This window comes from Haliaeetus leucocephalus, unplaced genomic scaffold (genome assembly GCF_000737465.1).
Source record: "Haliaeetus leucocephalus isolate CR32 unplaced genomic scaffold, Haliaeetus_leucocephalus-4.0 Scaffold944, whole genome shotgun sequence".
NCBI lineage: Eukaryota > Metazoa > Chordata > Aves > Accipitriformes > Accipitridae > Haliaeetus > Haliaeetus leucocephalus.
In genome coordinates, this window is record NW_010973380.1 from 805,712 (window position 1) to 823,586 (window position 17,875).

Here is a 17,875-nt window from a genome sequence, read left to right on the forward strand (position 1 = left end):
CATTAAAAGATCTTTTCACTGTATCTTTTAGTGCACCCTTCTAACAAACTGGAGTCCAAGTCTGCTTTTTAGAGGGAGTACGTTAACCAAAGAGTGGCATCCAACTGTACACTGACAGATATATTTACTCTGTGTGTGGGATGGTGGTAAGTCAACCAGAGCAACTGGTAGAAGGGGCCTTGTCTGAGAGATGCGGAAGGGGAGGAATAAAAAAGATTGCTTGTTTGCCCTGAAACTTGCCAGTCTTTTTTTCTTTTCTCCATCCAATTGCATGAGTTGATCAAATAAATCATATTCTCCCCACAAACCCACTTCCATCCTTAAACCCTCAAAGCTACAACACTGCTAGTAAGATCAGAAATGTGTAATTGCTGTTGGGCTGGTATGTGAGATCAGATAAGCAGAAGGAAGCCAGGCTTTTGCAAGCTGGAGAGGAGGAGGACAATGAGATTAATCAGTGCTGTAAGTGGTTAGAGAGCTGCCAAGGAGAAGAAAGACGGGTCCTTTTTCTGGAAGCTGTTCTTCCCAGCCTCTCCCAGTTTGAACTAAACTGGTGATACTGGGGCAATAAATGATAAGTTCTGAACTTCATACAAATGTGCTGCTGCTTGTGTGGTACAATCCCGAACTCGCCGAAGTCAGTGGGAGCTTTTCTGATTTATGTCGGCATAGTTCGTGCCAGGATTTCGGTCCTGCACACAAACAGAGCAAGGCGGCTCGTTGCTAAGCGTGCTGACATGTACAGCACACCCGCTGACTTGAACTCATGAGGCGCTTAGCTGAAATATTTGGTTTGGATGCTCAGCCTCTGAAGTCAGCGGAGGGACAGGGACACTTCCCAGGGGTGCTTTGGACCTTTAGCATGATGGCTCGCTGGAGTTGCCTCTTTTCCTGCCTGCAGCTTTCTGGTAACCTCAGTCTAAAGGGGTGGCAGTAGTCTTTGCCTTGTTTTTAAGCCCTGCTTTAATAGAGATTTGGGATGGTGTCAGTGACAGGTGATCTGTGTACAGCAGAGAGCTGCCTGGTCAGACGATCATTGTATCTGCTCGACTATCTTCTTTTCTCTCACCTTTGGCCTTCTTTGAGTTACTGCTTGTGTTTTGGTCCCAGGGGAAGCAGTCGGTTCACAACACCTTCAGCTTCCCAGAGAAAGGCCTCTCTCTGCCGTACCTGACCTAAGCTCTGGCTCCTTTTAGCTTTTCCATCTTCAGCAGCTTAATACAAGGTATGATAAAGCCTCGTGATCCTTGTTAGTCCTTGGCTGTCTCTCCATTGCCTCCCCCCTGCAGCAGCCTTCCTCAGGTACTGAACTAGGGAGCTGCATCCTTCAGTTCAATAGGATCGAGAGTAACAGCAGCGTTGCTATACTGCCTTGTGTCGACTGGGGTGCAGCCTTTGGGTTTTTACAGAAGACGTAATTTCTTAGAAACTGCCTCAAACTCAGTGTTGCCTGTAACCTTCTCCCTCAACACCATCGCTGCAAATTTGAAGTACCATTTGTTTAAGACTGAAGCTGCTCCCTTATGTTTGTCCAAGGATGATTGGGCAGGCAGGCGCTTGCAAGAACTGGGTAGAAAGGCAGTTTTGGAGGGTTTGCTCCTTGGTTTAAAATGAAGCTGCTGGTGGGTTAAGAATGAAGCAGTGAGAATGCTGCCCTGTCTGGGATGCAAACTGCACTGAAGCCGAGCAGTCCTTTCAACCAGTGTCTCCTAGAGCTGATCTAGGCCCTGATCTTACACCACTGAAGGCAGTGGGAGCTCAGCCATTCAACAGAGTTTGAGCCAGGTCAGGCACTGCAGAAAGTTATGCCAAACAGGTGGAAATCGGGACCTGGAATCTAAGAACTGGGTAGTAACAACTAGATGATAACTTGGGACTCTAACTGTCAGTGCATGTTGTGAAACTCAGTGTTTAAGAGGAAGTAATCTGCAGCAGAAGGAGGAAAAAACTCAGAAGAACCCGAAACAAATCTGCTGGCGAGAAGCATGTATACTGCCTCTTTTAAGTAGAGTTGGGAGTAACATCAGACTATAGTAGGACATCCACACAGGAGGAGGTCTTCCAGGATGGTAAGTACATTTGTCATCATCTTGAGAGCATTGGGGGGTGGTCGTGGAGAGATGAATGCACTTTGTTCATCTGAGGAACTTCAAACAGCTTCTGGGGAGAATTTTGTATACTGAAAAATCTCATCCTTATGTTTGAAATCCAAAATCTGAAACAGTTTGATGCTGATGGAAAAAAGAAGTACCAAAAGTTATTTCGGGGGCAGGGAGAAAGCAGCCTAATGTTATAAACAACAGTCTCCTCTGTGTACTCAGCAGATTGTGGTATTAACTGATGTTCCAGTCTGTGAAGCAACACTAAGTAGCGCTTGTATTTATTGCTCTTGGATGAACTTTAGTCATTGAAACTGGCAGCTAGTAAAGCCCTGAAAGCTTAGAGGGAGCCATAGTTAATTACTGACCAGCTACAATATTATTAGTAAGAATTCTGGTTGAGTCTGTGATGTTTTCTTTCTTGAAAATTAAGCTGCATATTTTAGTGCAGTTCTCATGACTTCTGTATAGCAGCTGGGAATCTAACCCATCACCGGTCAAAGATATTAAGAAAGACTTTGTTTGAATCAAATGGTGGATGACTGTATTATGGCACATAAGAGATCTGTTCGCTTGCATATTTTAAGAGAAATGCTGCTTTTTGAAGCCATTTTGTAACTGTTGCTGAAAAAGAGAACTGAAACAAGTTGTTTCTCACAAGCTCCATCCCTCTGAAGCCATCACAGGGCTGGCAGTGCACCTGCAGCTGCAGTTCCTTACCACGACGCTGCTTGGTCACCAAATGTATCGTGGGGAGCACTTCAGTTTTGGGGGCCAGAGGGACAAGACGACACCTCTCAGGCTCTGGTTCTGTGGTGAGAGCCACCCGGGGCAGCCGGGGGGGCTGTTTCTTACCAGATAGCCCAGCTGGTTGTGACAGCTACGGACAACGCCGTGAGCTGTGGAGTGTGACCTGCAACCTCCCTGGGCCCTCCTGGCCTAGGCTGAAGGGCTGCTGCTGTTGTTTTTCAGCTGCCTTTCTCCTCCGCCTTTAAATTCCCTTCACCTTGGTTTCCACCAAACTCCTTAGCCTCTCCTCTCTTGCTCTCTCCTCCTTTTGTTCCCACTAAGTTTTCTGGGTTGGCATTCGACCACTTTCTCTCAAGGTGGGGGAATGCCGTGTGTTGCTGTCACACAGCCTTCTCTGCGTGGTATGTTATACCTCCCCTCTCCGCTTGGGCTGCAGGCTCTTTGGGGTAAGACACCACATCTTTGTACTGTGCTTAAAACATGAACTGGGATTTCAGCGGCGTGAGGACCTGACATTCACCAGGGAATGGCCAACTGTCCTTCCCTGCTGGCAGCAGCTCAGTTTCTCCAGGGCTGGGAGAATGGGTGTTTTCCTGCCAGCATTTATAACTGTTTCTAGTGTAAAAGCTTGCATCTGAATCTGGGGGCAGCAAAAGAAAGTGCCAGTGAAAAGTGTGAGTAAAACTGCCTTGGAAAGTAGACACTGCTGTAGAGATTACAGCTGATAATAACAAGCAGACCCTGAAACGGAAACTTAGCTTTCATCTCTGCAGCTCTAGCCTGCTTTTAAGCATGACTGTTCATGCCTTTTCTTCCCTCTCCACCTTTCTCATTCTCCCTTGTCTGCTCTTTTACCTTGGGTCCTCTCTTTTCACGTTCCCCTCCACATTCCCCAAGTCACTGTTTCAGACCCACCTCCCTTGTCTCCCAAGACATCCTCCACCTCTTTGGTTCAGCCCCACTAGTTCTTGGGAGTTGGGTCCCACAAGAAGCCTTTGGGGTTATGTCCGTGCTGTGTCCAGCTCCTGCCTGTTCCATGCGGTCACAGCGTCGGTACAGATAGGTGGAGTGGGCAGGAGCTGGACACAGCATGGACATGCATGGCCATGCCGCCTTACTGGTGTGGGAGGGCAGACACAATGAGCCCATCCAGTTCAGGTGACAATAGCTGTGAACGTATGGCAAGATGGATGGGACAAGGCTGGCAGGATCCTTCCTGCCTAAAACTTGTTCAACTGTGGCCGCCCACAGAGCAACTGCATATCTGACACCGTTAAACATGTTCATCCTCCAGGCTACAAACGCCCGATGGCTCAGGGATAGGAAGCGGTAGTTTGGGGACTGGACAGGTGGCGATATCATCTGGTAGCGCTTTTTGAAATCTACTAAACCCCAGGATGTACTACTACTTGCTTCTGAGCATGAAAAATGACAGCTGACTTCTATGGGGTAAATTCACCTCTGCCAATGCAGGGATGATTCATGTCCGTTGGGCACGTGTGAAGTTTTTGGTTTGACCTTTTCAGAGGGCAAAATAAGCAAGCAGCCAACTACCCCTGCCCTACCATCTGCTCTGAGTTTTGGCATATTTGGTATTTGCCCTTGTGGTTGCCGCTGCTAGTGATAACATAAGATTGGAGCAATACTGCCTGAGGAGGAAAAGAAGTTAACTTACTTTTTAGGGTCATGGTTACAACAGGGGAGAAGAGGAGTTTATATTTCAGCCTGGTCCCTGTCCCATTAACAGAGTCCCTTCTGGAAAAGACACCACCATTGAAGACAACTCACAGGCATAGAAAGAGAGCAGGAACCTAACAGAGTCACACAGAGGATGACATTGATGCTGTACGCTACCACCCACAGCTTCTGCATTTAATTATTACTTGTTGGCAAATGTGTTAGCTTGCAACAGGACAAAAGTGGGTGTTGAAGTATAACTTGAAGAGGCAGCGATGCAGTTGTTTACACAATAATTACTGGAGTGATTTTTGTGTGTAGATGGCACCAGGGAAAACCTGCAGGGACCTGTCTCTCCCTCTCACTTTGCAATCTGTTAATGTCACTCAAGACCCGTCATACAGTGAGGATGTTGCACAGATCCATACTTAAATCTCAGAGCACTATATGAAGCAATAGCAGTAACCTGCATTTTTAGTCTGTAACTGGCTTTATACAAATGTTGCCATAAAGTTTTATTTTTCCCCTTGCATACATTTCTGTTTTTCAGACTGTGAAAAAAGCATTAAAAACATCCCTGATGTTTAATGAGTCTTCCAACATGAAATTAAGCGTGAACAATCAAAAAGACGTCAAAACGGTAATTATTGGGATACACTACATTTGCTTAGAAGAGCTGAGATTACACTGACATTTCTGAAAAGAAATAACAGATTAAGAGGAAGGATTTTATTGCCAATTTTAGAAATCCGTGTAGGTTTCGATCCTATTTGTAAACAAGTGAGTGACAAAACCCTCATTGATTTATCCAGTAGGCTGATCAAACCTTGCCGAGAGGGAGTAGTGTGGAGCCTAATCCTGCAGCCCTGCCTCAGGATAGTGAACCTTGCTCATACAAATACCCTCACTTTCACCATTAGCACAGCATTTATTTGTTTTTTTCAGCATGCCTACAGCACCTGGACATCACAGTGTAGAGCATGGTGACAGCCAAGATGTGACTTCAAAATAGGTCTCTTACCTTAGAAATCTCTTCTAAAACCTGTGCAATGTTTAAGTCTTGCCACTGCGTTCACGGGATGAAATGCAGAACTGTTAAAAATTGGTGGGATTTTTTTGCCCTCAATGGGAGGGAGAACAAGCCAGAGGGCAAAAATTTAAGTAGATAGTAAGTTTAAAAATGTTTTTCTGATTGAAATCACTGCCTGAAATTGATGGCAACACTGTAGATCTTGAGAAAAGTAGAGAAAATGAAAAGTAAGAAACTTTATCCACACAGAAACTGAAATAGATGCTTTCAGAGGCAACTGGTTTCTGTGTAATTTTCATAAGTACCCTTTCAGGAGCTCACATTTATAGCTATAGCCTCATGACCACTCCCAGACTCGCCTCTCCTGCCCAGAGGTTAAAAAACTCAACCCTGAAGCGCACATTGCCTATCTCAGGGTGGTGGATGGTCCCAGCTCCCAAGAATTGCCATCAGGAACCAGACATGATAATTGTTGGGGGGAAATGGATCTGCACTGGTGGCTGTCTTTTCCTCCTCAGTATAAGGCAACATATAGAGCCTGGTGCTATACGTTTCAGCATGTGAGTGGCTGGACTCCAGATCTGGATATACCAGGTGGCCAGGCTATTTTTTTTTTTCATCTATGTTCAGGAAAAAAAAGGAAGTACAGAAAAAGGGAAATGAAGCTAACTCACCACACTAGAACGACAAGGAAATACTGTTCACTCACCACATGGATAAATGAGATTTGTGTAATTTCACTTAAGTGAGGTTTAAGTTAGAAGACAAAACCAGAACGTGTTCAGAAACCACAAAATGCCCCTCTGCTTCTGACATTTTCAGACATGTTTTTTCTCCTCTGACTTCATGAACTTTCTCTTTACGGTAGCGCTGGTCTTGATCCCACAGCTAATCTTGTGCTACGGATTTCCTTGTTTTGATTTTGGAAGAAAATTTGTTGAACACCCATTTGTCTTGTGCAAAAATAAAGCTAATCAACATCAAACTAATCATAAGGTTTGGGAAAAAAAACAGATTTTTGATATGTTGGCGCAGGAGAAATTAAACCAAAACTAAAATCATGGTCCTCACATAAACCAACCCCTATGTAGCTTGTGGTCCTCACTTTCAGTGGTGTATCCAAGAATACTGTCTGCCAGTAGCTGAAAGCAGAACTACTATTCAAAGATTGTGATTTACTCACCCGCAACAAGTAATCATCCATGAGTTGGTGTATCCATGACTTGGTGATCACTTAAATCTTCTCCTACTTGGATTCTGTTCTAGTTTCAAATCTTAGGGGCAATTTTGATACTTGGTGTTGTCCTGATTGCTGTTTACTTCATGAGAGTGGACAGCATAGTTGATTCTAATGGAGAAGAAGCAGTTGTCAGCATTTATGAAGAGTGGGAGGAGGAAGAAGCACTCTATGGAGATCTCCCGGGAACCACAATAATTGAGGACACCAATAGACCCAATGACTCTTGCAGGTAAGCCAGGCCTGATGTGGCACGTGGAGAAGTAATCACCAGGTGGAGAAATTGTTGCAATGCTGACAATATCAGCATGGCTTTTGTTCTTTTCCCATTGTATAATAAGTGATAAAGCACCACTAATTTGGGAAGAGTGGGGGTGTTGTTTAGGCATCGGGTCGTTAGTAGTTGCCCGTTTTGAGGGGCAGTTGGGGCAGTATCACAGCTCCACTACCAGTCCTGTGCTTGTATGTTCAGCACAGCTCTGTTGCTACTCCACCACCTCCACCACCTCCAGCCCTTTGTGGCAGCGGTGGAAGGCAGCAGAGTGACCGGTGGGCAAAGCAGCCTCTGCTGAGCTCACCTTCTTTCAGAGGCTGGAGGGGGCAGTGGATGTTTGTCCTGGCAGAGGGTGGAGGGGGTATCAAAGCGACATCCAGCCCCAGGGGGCTACTTTTCTCCTTGTCTTTAGGATGGTAAAATAAAACGCTCAGAATGGCTTCTGAGAATCCATTCTGCTGGATTTGGAAGGATGATGTATGATATATGCTTGGCTATAAAAACTGGGTATAGAGAGTACTCCCATCTTGTTTGTCCAGCTCAGGTTGTTTGCTTTTGAGGTTGATGTCCAAAATGGCCAACTCTATGGCCTGGCAGGTGCTTGGTTTTCTGCTTGGGTCACAGTCACTTGCTTCACAATATACAATTGCCATTGCAGCTTTGAACTTGTGGAAAATGTTCCTTATGACTTAGCTTTTGAGATAAATAGCACTGCCGCCAAACCCTTGTACCAAGCCTGGATGAGACTCCTTGATGTAGCCCAGGAAAAAATTCACGTGGCGTCTTACTATTGGTCTCTTACTGGGAAGGATATCAACGTCAATGATTCATCTTCCAAGCAGGTAGGAGAAAATCAGTGACAAGCACATCTGTTGTTGTTTGTCTCATGTACATGTGGCAGATAGATTGACTGTGTGGTCTGTCTCCCAGAGACATTGCTTGACTCTTCCTGCAAACCCAGAAAGGTTTTCCATGCTGGTCTGAAACAGCACACCAACTTTCCTCCTCCAGTCAAGTTAGACTCCATTTGGGCTCTGTCCATGTCTCCGAATATTTCTATGCTGTGTTTTAAGAGCAACCAGAGGTCAGCCTCCAAATCACACTCGCTTACCTTGCAGATGGTCAACCTGTGGTAGGGGCAGCCCAGTAGCATGGCTGAAGAGCCTACAGGATCCCATATACACAAGGGAGTGTGCCAGTTCCCACTGGCTAGCTGGAAGAGTCAGAAAGCAAAGTCTGCTGGACTTTTGACTGCTTCAGAGTCTCCTTCTCCCCCGTGTACAGAGGTAGCATCTGCATTGACCCATTTTGCAGGTGTCCCTGAACCATGCCATTGGACAGCAGCTTAGGACATTCATTCTCCTTTGCAGGGTTGTCCTCCTGGGCACCCTGTGCAGCCAGGCTTCCTGAGGGGCCTCTCTGGCTCCATCACTAAAAGTAAATGACAGAGGCCACGGCACAGGCTCACCTCGTGACCGTCCATCATGTTTAATTGTCCCTTGGTTCTCTTTTGGCCTGTGGCAGCTGGCGACCTCGCAGGCACTCCTGAGCAGGGTCTGCGGGACTGTTATTGAAAAGCAGAAGGGACAAGGCCACCCTATTTCAGGCAGGTACGGAGTTTAGCCAATGTGTCAGGAATCGTGCTGTTTGCTGGCCTGTTTATTTCTGCGGGCCAAGCCTCTGCCTCCCTCCTGGCACACCTTCCTCCTTGTCCTCACGGGCTCTCTGGGACAGCTCTCCTTGTCTTCCTCCCCAGGTGGTTCTGGTGTTGTAAGGTAACTCATTTCCTCCACCTGTGAAGAAGTAAAAGTGAGAGATGTAAGGCTGAGCCCCGTCTCTGCTAAAGGGACAGCTCAGTGTAGGACAGTCTCTGTTACTTTTATCCTCAGGGAGAAATGACACAGCGTATCTGTTAAGCATCAGCATCCAGCAGTTGATCTTCGTTGGGGCATTCACCTTTGAAGTCTGGGATGTTTGTGGTCATACTTTTAAACCTTATATCTAATAGTATTAAACAATAGAAAATAAACTTGGATGCATACATTGGATCAGAATCTTTGTTCCCTTTTTTCTCTACTTGAAACACTCCTGAAATAGGTGACATTTCTGACCTTCCTTGTGTTGGGGTTCTTCAAAGGAAACATCCATTAGTAACACTGTACTTGCATAGATCTTGCTAAATGTTCTATAACAAAATATAAAACATAACAAACAATGTACCGTGCAGGGTGAAGATATTCTGAAGAGGTTTGAGAGATTACTCGCAGAGAATATCTCTGTGTATGTTGCAGCAAGTATGCCAACTTTGGCTACAAATTCAACAGACCTTGAGCTTTTAGAGGAAAAAGGTAACTATCTCACTTCAGTGATGCACTCGGAACTTTAGTATTGCAAAAAGGCATCTGAGAGAAACTGGTTTCCAAGGCCTATTCTGGCATGGTGCTTACATGGGTTCACAGGACAAGCACTATGTGTTCACTAGTTTATGATTTCTGTGTATGTTGTCATGCCCTTAAGGATTTTTCCGAAAGTTCACTTTTTGCAAGTTACTGTATTCCCAGGAATAAGTGCTTGTGAAGTTTGGTAGTTATTACTGGCTGCAAGTATTAGACATCCAGACATGTTCTGGCTGTCAGAGGAGCGGTATAGATTACCATCTCCATGCTGTATCTAAACTTTTTTTCCCCTCCCCATCTTTCTTCAGGAGCTCATGTAAAAAAGATTGATTTTGGACGTTTGGCAGGAGGAGTGTTGCATAGCAAATTCTGGATTGTAGATATGAAACACATATATATTGGTAGTGCAAATATGGACTGGAGATCTTTATCTCAGGTAAGTTCTGCTGCTGCATATTCAAAAATCTGGGGGAAAATTCGTGTTCTAGCACATAACAGAGAAAAATCATAATGATGTAAAGTATTGACTGAGTGGGAGAAACAGCAAAGAAACCCCTGAGGGTGGAGGTGGCTCTTTCTGGAGCTGTGACATAGCTTGCTCTCTTTGCAGGTGAAAGAGTTTGGTGCTGTGATATACAACTGCAGCTGCTTGGCCAAAGACCTCTGGAAAACATTTAGTACTTACTGGGATCTTGGACATGCTAATGCTACCATCCCATTCCCTTGGCCTCTTAATTATTCTACCCACATTAACAAGCATCGGCCTCTGGAAGTAGAATTTAATGGAGTCTTGACAAAAGCCTATTTTTCTGTAAGTATGTTTCAAAATAACAAGATAAACTGTAAACTATGTTTAAGCATTGGCCAGAAAAGTTTCTTCAGCAGTCACTTGTGTTCCAGTTGGATAATAATTCATTCCACAGGTATCTCTGGAACTACTCAAGGAATAAGGGTGCAGGTCTCCTTTAATCACTTGTAGGCTCAATATATCAACAAGTTTCTGACCCGTCGGGACATGGAAGGCATGAGGAATGATAGTGGTCCACCTCAAGTGCTTTGTGCTATTATAATGAAAACTGAACAGATCTGAATATAAATGAATCACAGTCTGACAGAAAAAAGGATGAAATCACTGACCTGTATGTTTTCTTCTTTACAGGCCTCTCCTCCAGCGTTTTGTCCAGAAGGTCGCACCCATGACCTCTTTGCTATAATCAGTATTATCAGTGAGGCACAGAAATTTGTCTATGTTTCTGTTATGGAATATTTCCCTACCAGCCGTTTTGTTCATCCAGAAAGGTACAATTTTAATCCTGAGCACATCAGTTAACTGCACTATTTAAAGGAAAAATATACTATTCCCCCCTTTCTGCAATGAAAATATTCAGAGTGGAGAGGACTGAGGCTTTGCTCTGCATTTATGACCGCCTTGTGGACTGTCAAATACTGATGCTCCAGGAAGGGTGGTATCCGATACTGCCCATGTGCTTCACCAGCATTTTAAAAAGCTTCCTGTGCTCTTCGCACAGCAAGAAAACTGTGAAGTGCCAGGCTAGGGACAGTCAGGTACAGCTCCATTCAAAATACAACAGACCAGCGTTATGAACAGAGAGAGGAATGGGAACAGCAGAAGTATATCTGACATCAGACTTCAGAGAAAATATTGCTTTGCATCTCTCTTCTGCTCCTGTTTCTCTCTTTCTGTTCTTTACTTCTGAAGACTCTTGACTTCTGGCTCTGCTGCCTATTTGACATACTTGACCCATAGTTTAGAGGGTGATTCTTAACTGTCCTTGCTGACCTCTGCAATGATAGCTGAAGCAGTCTCTAAAAGAAACTTCTGGGCTTTTATTTACCTTTTTTTTAATAATTCCATCTAAGGACATCCAAGTTCTTGAAGCATGCTGGATGTATGCAACAGCAGCTCTCAAGGAGAAGGTGGTAGTGGTGATCTGGAGTGATCAAATTGTGTGTAGTGGACCACTGCCACAGTCCCAGTGGGCTGCCCAAGGTCACAGCAGAATTATGCAGACTCTACACATCAACTCAAATCTGAGTAACACAGAAAGTTAGTCAGTCATGGGGCAACCACTAAGACGCCAAATCCTCTTAGATATGCTTGAATTAGGATGTTTACATGCAACCAAGTGCTCTGAGTATTATCTGCTTATAACATTTCTGAGTCTTCCAATCGTCTAAATAATCTGACTGAGAAAGAAGTTCAAGCAAAATAATTATGTACAACATGGCTTATAAAGAATGGGGTGAGCTCTAGGTTGCCATTTAGCCAGAATCATACCATGCATCATGTCCTGTGGCATGACTATGTAAAGCCTCCCTTGTTCAGCTGGGCATGTGTGTGTTAGCAGGAAGAGTGTAGGATAATAGACAGACACAGATAATTCCACTGTCCTTGAAACAAAATCTCAAAGACTAGCTTCCACTTGGAAGATATTTTTTTATAAATCTAACAGCTTAGAGAATTTTTGGTTTCTGTGTTGTATGGTTGAATCTCTGGGTTTCTCATCTCCTGCTTTTAGCTAAGAATAGGTTCACAGAAAGTCTCTTTTCCCGCTTAGGAATGAGTATGTTAATACTCCTCATTCTTCATCGGAAACCTTAATCCACCATTTGTGACATCTAGGGCCTGATCAGATGCAAACAAGAGTTTCAAAGGCCTAGGGAAAGCGGCGCAGGCTATCTCCACAGCAACCAGCTGTAGTGCAATGAATTGAGGCTGATTAGTTCAGGTTAGGTTCCTCCAGCAGCTGAGGCAGAGGGAACAAAGCTGCTGTCTTAATGCCTGAGTGTTAATCAACTAGAAACTGATATATTTAAAAAATGGAAACTGTTCAAAAATAGCATTTCTAAATAGCATGTTTTTCTGAGTTTTTCAGGATCTACACGTCAGCCTGAGCCTGAAAGCACATGGCTGGTCTGTTGATCACAATAGGACGATGTGTGAGGGAGGATTAGATAATTCAGGCCTTTGTACCTAAGACCAAAAGGAATAAGTTAGGCAAATTAATTCATCATTGCTCATGGGACTGTGAGCGAGTGCCGGACCTGTCTCTGTATCAGTCCTCCAATCTATACTAAAGATGCTTGTCTTCCTCTGTGCAGCACTTGTTAGGATCTATGGCAAGAAAATGCAACAGGGGCATTTGGAGTTACTAGTTCGGGATTGCACATTGTCCAGCTCTTAGTGTTGTGTAGCTGGGTGAAGGATGTTAAAAATTTTCCCCTACGCTATTGCCAACATGAGTGTCAGGAAAATGGACAGCCCCGTGTTCACGAGAGCACAGCTGTGTTTGTTACCTCGGGGGCACACAGCATACTAAAGAGGGCCAGGAGGGATGGGGAGGGATAGAGTCTGTCCACGCTGGCTGATGGCACAGGACCATGGCAGACACTAGAAACAGTCTCCAGGATCCTGAAATGGCCATATTCTGCAAAAAGGCTCTTAGGCTTTCCTCTGGGCTCTGCACTGTCCTTTTTACTTTGTGCTGTATGATCTGGCTTTACATGGGAGTTGCTATTGTTATTTTTAGTTTCCTAAGGAAATGAACATAATGGCACCACGCTGTGTGTGTATCTGTGTACATGTACTTTACTAAGCTTTAAACTTTTTGATCTATTTCAACCCAATTTGGCAGAGACTGGAGGTCTCAAAACACACTGTGAAAGGAACTGGCTGGGTAGAAGGCAGAAATCTTATTTATACCTCCAGTGAAGGCACAAGTGCTCCTCTTACTAGACATCAGAGATCTCATCTGTGCATGGCGTCACTTGTATTCTCAGTTTATTGTCACAGCTTTCTGCTGAACTGTTTCAAAAATATCCCTTTTTCCACCCACTTTTCTCTAGATACTGGCCAGCCATTGACAATGCTCTGAGACGCGCAGCTTTCAACTACAGAGTACAAATCCGGCTTCTGGTCAGCTGCTGGACCCGCTCTGACCCAGCCATGCTCTACTACCTGAGGTCCCTGCGTGCTCTCAACAACCCACATGCCCACATCAGTGTTGACGTGGTACGATAAGAAACCTGATTTTGGAAAGACAGCTTGAGGATATGGGCCCCACACTGATTTTTGAGTCTAAGCTGCCAGTGGCGTGTACAAGTATCAGGTTTTAGAGAAGCAGATTGTTGTTGCAGTGACTGTTTCAGGTCCTTGAGAAAATAATGCCCAAGAGACAATCTTTGAGGAAGCAGCTATTGCAAGCTACTAGTGATGTCAAGGGATGTGCCTAGCTGCAGCACTTGAGACGTTATTTGTCAGGCATTGGAACAGGCTGCCCAGGGAAGTGGTGGAGTCACCATCCCTGGAGGTGTTAAAAAAACTCATAGATGTGGTACTTCAGGACATGGTTTAGTGGGCATGGTGGTGTTGGGTTGACGGTTGAACTCGATGATCTTAAAGGTCTTTTCCAACATAAACGATTCTATGACTATCCAGGCAGTCACTTTTGCTGAGCACCATGACAGTAGTAACAGTTTATATGACAACTTAGTGCTCTTCTCATAGACCTTTTCCTGTATGGAGTATCTTAAATGGGTCTAATTACTATCAGTTTTTTACAGTTAAGAGCTCTGCTGACTGCCTATAAATATGGACCCATTTCTGAACACTAAATATTACACACAGGCCATAGGCACTAGGCTGGAATGCATCGAGTGGGGATGGTGTGGAAGCTCCCAAATGGTGCAGTTACTACAACAGACAGAAGTCACAGAAGTAAGGAGGAATGGTTTTACCAAAAAAACCCACCAAACCCCCCAAAACCCAACAGAAATGTAGGTTTTAGTAAGAGTTTACGCAAGAAGTTTGGCATTATTGTTGTCTGCAGTACCCCTCGTGTCTGTGATCAGCCCATTCTAGCACAAAATAAGAGCAGCAATCAGTGGTAAATGTGTATCTATTAAACAGCTGCCTAAAACTGCATTTAATTGTCTGCCCTGTAATGATAATAGCTGTGCCACTAATTGAACATTGTGAAGGAAACATTATCCTTATCTGATCTCAATTGCTTATCCAATTTTATGTACAGTGGAAGTACTATTTGTTAGTTTTCTTGGATAAGAGTAAAATCTCTTTTATGGTACATTTAATAACAGTGTGTGGAATGTTCTCTTCTCTTCTTTCTGTACTATGCTAGTCTTTGAAAATATAGAAAATTTGCATTGTCCAATTATCCAGTCTGTTCCTTACTCTGGTATTTCTATTTATGTTCTTAATTTCTCTCCCTCCAGAAACTCTTCATTGTTCCAGTTCTGAATCACACAAATATTCCTCACGGGAGAGTGAATCACAACAAATATATGGTCACTGATAAAGTAGCCTATATTGGTATGTATTCCATTATTCCAAATAATTACAGTATCTTCAGATCTATAGGACTGAGGCTGAGATAGGATGGGCTGCAGTATCAAAATAATACCTCATTTTGCCATGTAGAGCAGATAAACATATCAAAGTATATGGCTTTATCAGAATGTCTGCCCTGGGTGAAGAAGTAGAGATGTGAAGGGGAGACAATAATGTAGGTCAAGTTCAGCAAGAGATTATTTCATATGATTGTGAACCATTAACAACAGAACATGACAAGTCTGAGCTCACAGCCTGTGAGAAACACAGTAGGAATTTCACAGACTGTGTGCTCGGAATGATGCAGTGATAGCTGATGCTCTACTATAGAACGTTATCTTGCTTTAATAAAAAGAAATTGCTGGGAGGAATTAATTCCACGCACTGTTTGTTGAACAGAACTCTAGGAAAGGAAATGAGAAAACAGTAATGTCAATTGCTGCTCAATTCCTGAAAGTCAGGATGGTGTTTATTTTTCACTGTTTTATTAGGATCCCTCAAAAAAGGGAACATGAAAGGGTTCTGTCATTTCAGTCAGCTCATCCTCCAAGCAATGCAAACCAGCAAATAGCCTGATCTTCCAACGGGCTGAGAACTTGCAGCTCCATTTGCCTTTAATAGAACTTGTTTCTTACTAAGTTGTCTTTTGAAGACAGATATGCAGGTAATTCGTTTTCATGCCTAAGCACCTTCTGGAATTGACAGGAGATTTTTCTGGCTAAGGCAAACACCAGAAGTGATAAGTGATAAAATGTGGGGTTTTTCACAGTGTTTGATTTTCTGAATTGTCATAGCTTTGGAGAGAGCCCTAGACAATGTCTACAGCTGGATTCCCAGCTTTGCCTGGCTTAAAAGCGGGCATTGCCTGCTGAGCTCAGAACAGCCCCTGAGGATTTATTGATCAAGGGTCCAGTTTCTCCTCTTGTTTTCCTTAAACAAGTAAAGTGAATTAAGTTCATTAAGGATTTTTTTTCTTTAAACACAGAAACCCATATCAAACACTGGCTTTTACCCCTCTTAATACCCAAATGTTGCTCTCTGTTCCCATATTTATAATGAGTAGATTCATCCACCTCTGTCACAGGCTGTAAGGAATCAGAAGGTTATGAAGCTTCAGGGTTGCAGTTAATACTGACTTTCTGAAACCTGAGGTCTGGAATAAGAAGGAGGTGATCTGATTTTTGCTGCTCCGTTGGTCCTAATGAGATTTGCAGTTGTACAGCAAATCAGCAAAGCCAGGCAATGTGGACTTAACAAGTATGGAGATCAAACAGAACACTGGGAAATGAATGTTTTCTAATTAGCTACTTTTCCATTGCATAGGGACTTCCAATTGGTCAGAAGATTATTTCATTAATACAGCTGGCGTGGGACTAATTATCAAACAGAATTTGACCAACCTGCAAAGAAAGCAACTGCCTATCCAGGAACAATTAAAAAAACTTTTTGAGCGAGACTGGAATTCCAAATACGCAGTAAATCTGGAAGATGTGCAGGGACAGAAAGACTGTAACTGGAGAGGCAGGCTCTGAAGTGAATTGAAATACAAATTTAAAATAAAAGCCAAAAAATATATTTGAATCTTGCTCCCCGTGCAAAACAAGGAGCTTTCTTCTTTATGTCTTTGTCAGAGAAATTGCTTTCTCGTGGTGTCCACACTGTTTGATGACACGAGAACTTCTTGTAGTTGACTCTACCTGCAAAACCATTAGTCAGTGTGTGACATTTCCTTTTTTGCATGATTACCTCATCCCAGAGTTAATGAAATGCATACAGTGTTGTGTGACAAGCTGTCTGATATCAAAGCAAACACAGAAGATACAACCAGATATTAATACATCAGAGATGCAGATTGCTATTGCTGTGCTATTTTGTCTGAGGAAGCTATATATTTCAACCTTAATGTTCCATTAACGGTGTTTGCTTATATGTGTTTAAGCATATTTTTAATAAACTCTTGGCCACTTGAAGACTTGAGCCATATAAGTAATCACCTACAATAGTGAGAGCAGATTTTTTAAAGCATTTAGGGATTAGAGGTACCGGGAAATACCTGTATTGAAGTGTTGAGGCTAGTCGCCAGAATTAAATACCTGGGATTTAAATCTTGGGGCCAGCTTCCAGCTCAGCTGCCCTGGACCCCTGCGTGTCTGGGGATGTTTGGATGTCTGCGTTGGCCTCCTGCAGCAAACGGGATGGGGGGAGCGGGGCGAAGCCACTGCCTGAGTGCTGGTGTGGCAAAGGCATCCCACCTGCACTGTGGGCAGTGCTTGGAGACCCTCCTTGCTCTTTTAGGGCTGTCCTGGTGCTGGCCCTGACCAGCGTTGTGTCTCTGGGCTGCCTTCTCTTCTGCAATCACACAGGGACCACAAACCTGAGCCATCTGGTGCGTTACATCCATATCCCCCGCTGCGTGGCGGCTCTGCCCTGGGTGACTCCCAGAAGGGATAGGAAAGGAAAGCGGGGCATGTGCTCCAGCCGTGAAGTGGTGCAAGTGACGCCGGGCTGGGGATCCGAGAACCTCGCCAGGGCTGTGCATCTTTGCCTGACACTGGAAGCGGAGTTGCAAAGTGAACTTTTTTGCTTTGGGACTGATGTACAGCAGAGGTGGGAGAGCTCAAGGTGAAAGCCCAGAGCACGGCTCCACAGAAGGGTCAGGCACACGCCTTGTCCCGGCACTGGGTCTCTCAGCTGTGAAAACGCAGTGGACCTCTCCAGCCCCCAAAAAGCTTGTGGCAGCTCGTGGCATCAGTCCCATCCTGGCAGGGCCTTGTTCAGTTGGATTTTGGCTCTGAGGCCATCCTCTCTTGCCGCAGACACAGCACCGGGTAGCAGGAGTACAGGCTTCCCCTTCATGGTGCAACCTCCCCTTTCCGGAGGAATTGTTTCTGTGCTTTTGAATCCCTGCCCTGTGCAGAGAATGACAAAGGGACCTGCTGTGATTGTGCATGTGTGGACTGATTTATATCTTTGCGGATACACACAAAGCCCCATACAAATAAGGCCTCTTCCCCATGAGGTCTTTTGGAGATGATCCCAACCAA

General features: G+C 44.3%; 1 protein-coding gene across 1 annotated transcript; it reads left to right on the top strand.

The window, feature by feature from the left end:
* Positions 1-1,983: 1,983 nt before the first annotated feature.
* PLD4 (phospholipase D family, member 4) lies at positions 1,984-16,431 on the top strand. The gene is made up of 11 exons (XM_010584121.1): positions 1,984-2,069; positions 5,077-5,166; positions 6,823-7,025; positions 7,726-7,909; positions 9,295-9,415; positions 9,772-9,899; positions 10,074-10,274; positions 10,623-10,762; positions 13,331-13,496; positions 14,717-14,813; positions 16,155-16,431. Exons 1-11 carry the CDS (start codon positions 2,067-2,069, stop codon positions 16,361-16,363), a joined length of 1,542 nt encoding a protein of 513 aa, XP_010582423.1. The 5' UTR covers positions 1,984-2,066; the 3' UTR covers positions 16,364-16,431.
* The last annotated feature ends 1,444 nt before the right edge of the window (positions 16,432-17,875 follow it).

Coding starts and splice junctions, on each gene's coding strand:
- PLD4 (XM_010584121.1), top strand. Junction 7,026..7,725: donor AGACCCAATGACTCTTGCAG/GTAAGCCAGGCC, acceptor TTGCCATTGCAG/CTTTGAACTTGTGGAAAATG. Junction 13,497..14,716: donor CCCACATCAGTGTTGACGTG/GTACGATAAGAA, acceptor CTCTCCCTCCAG/AAACTCTTCATTGTTCCAGT.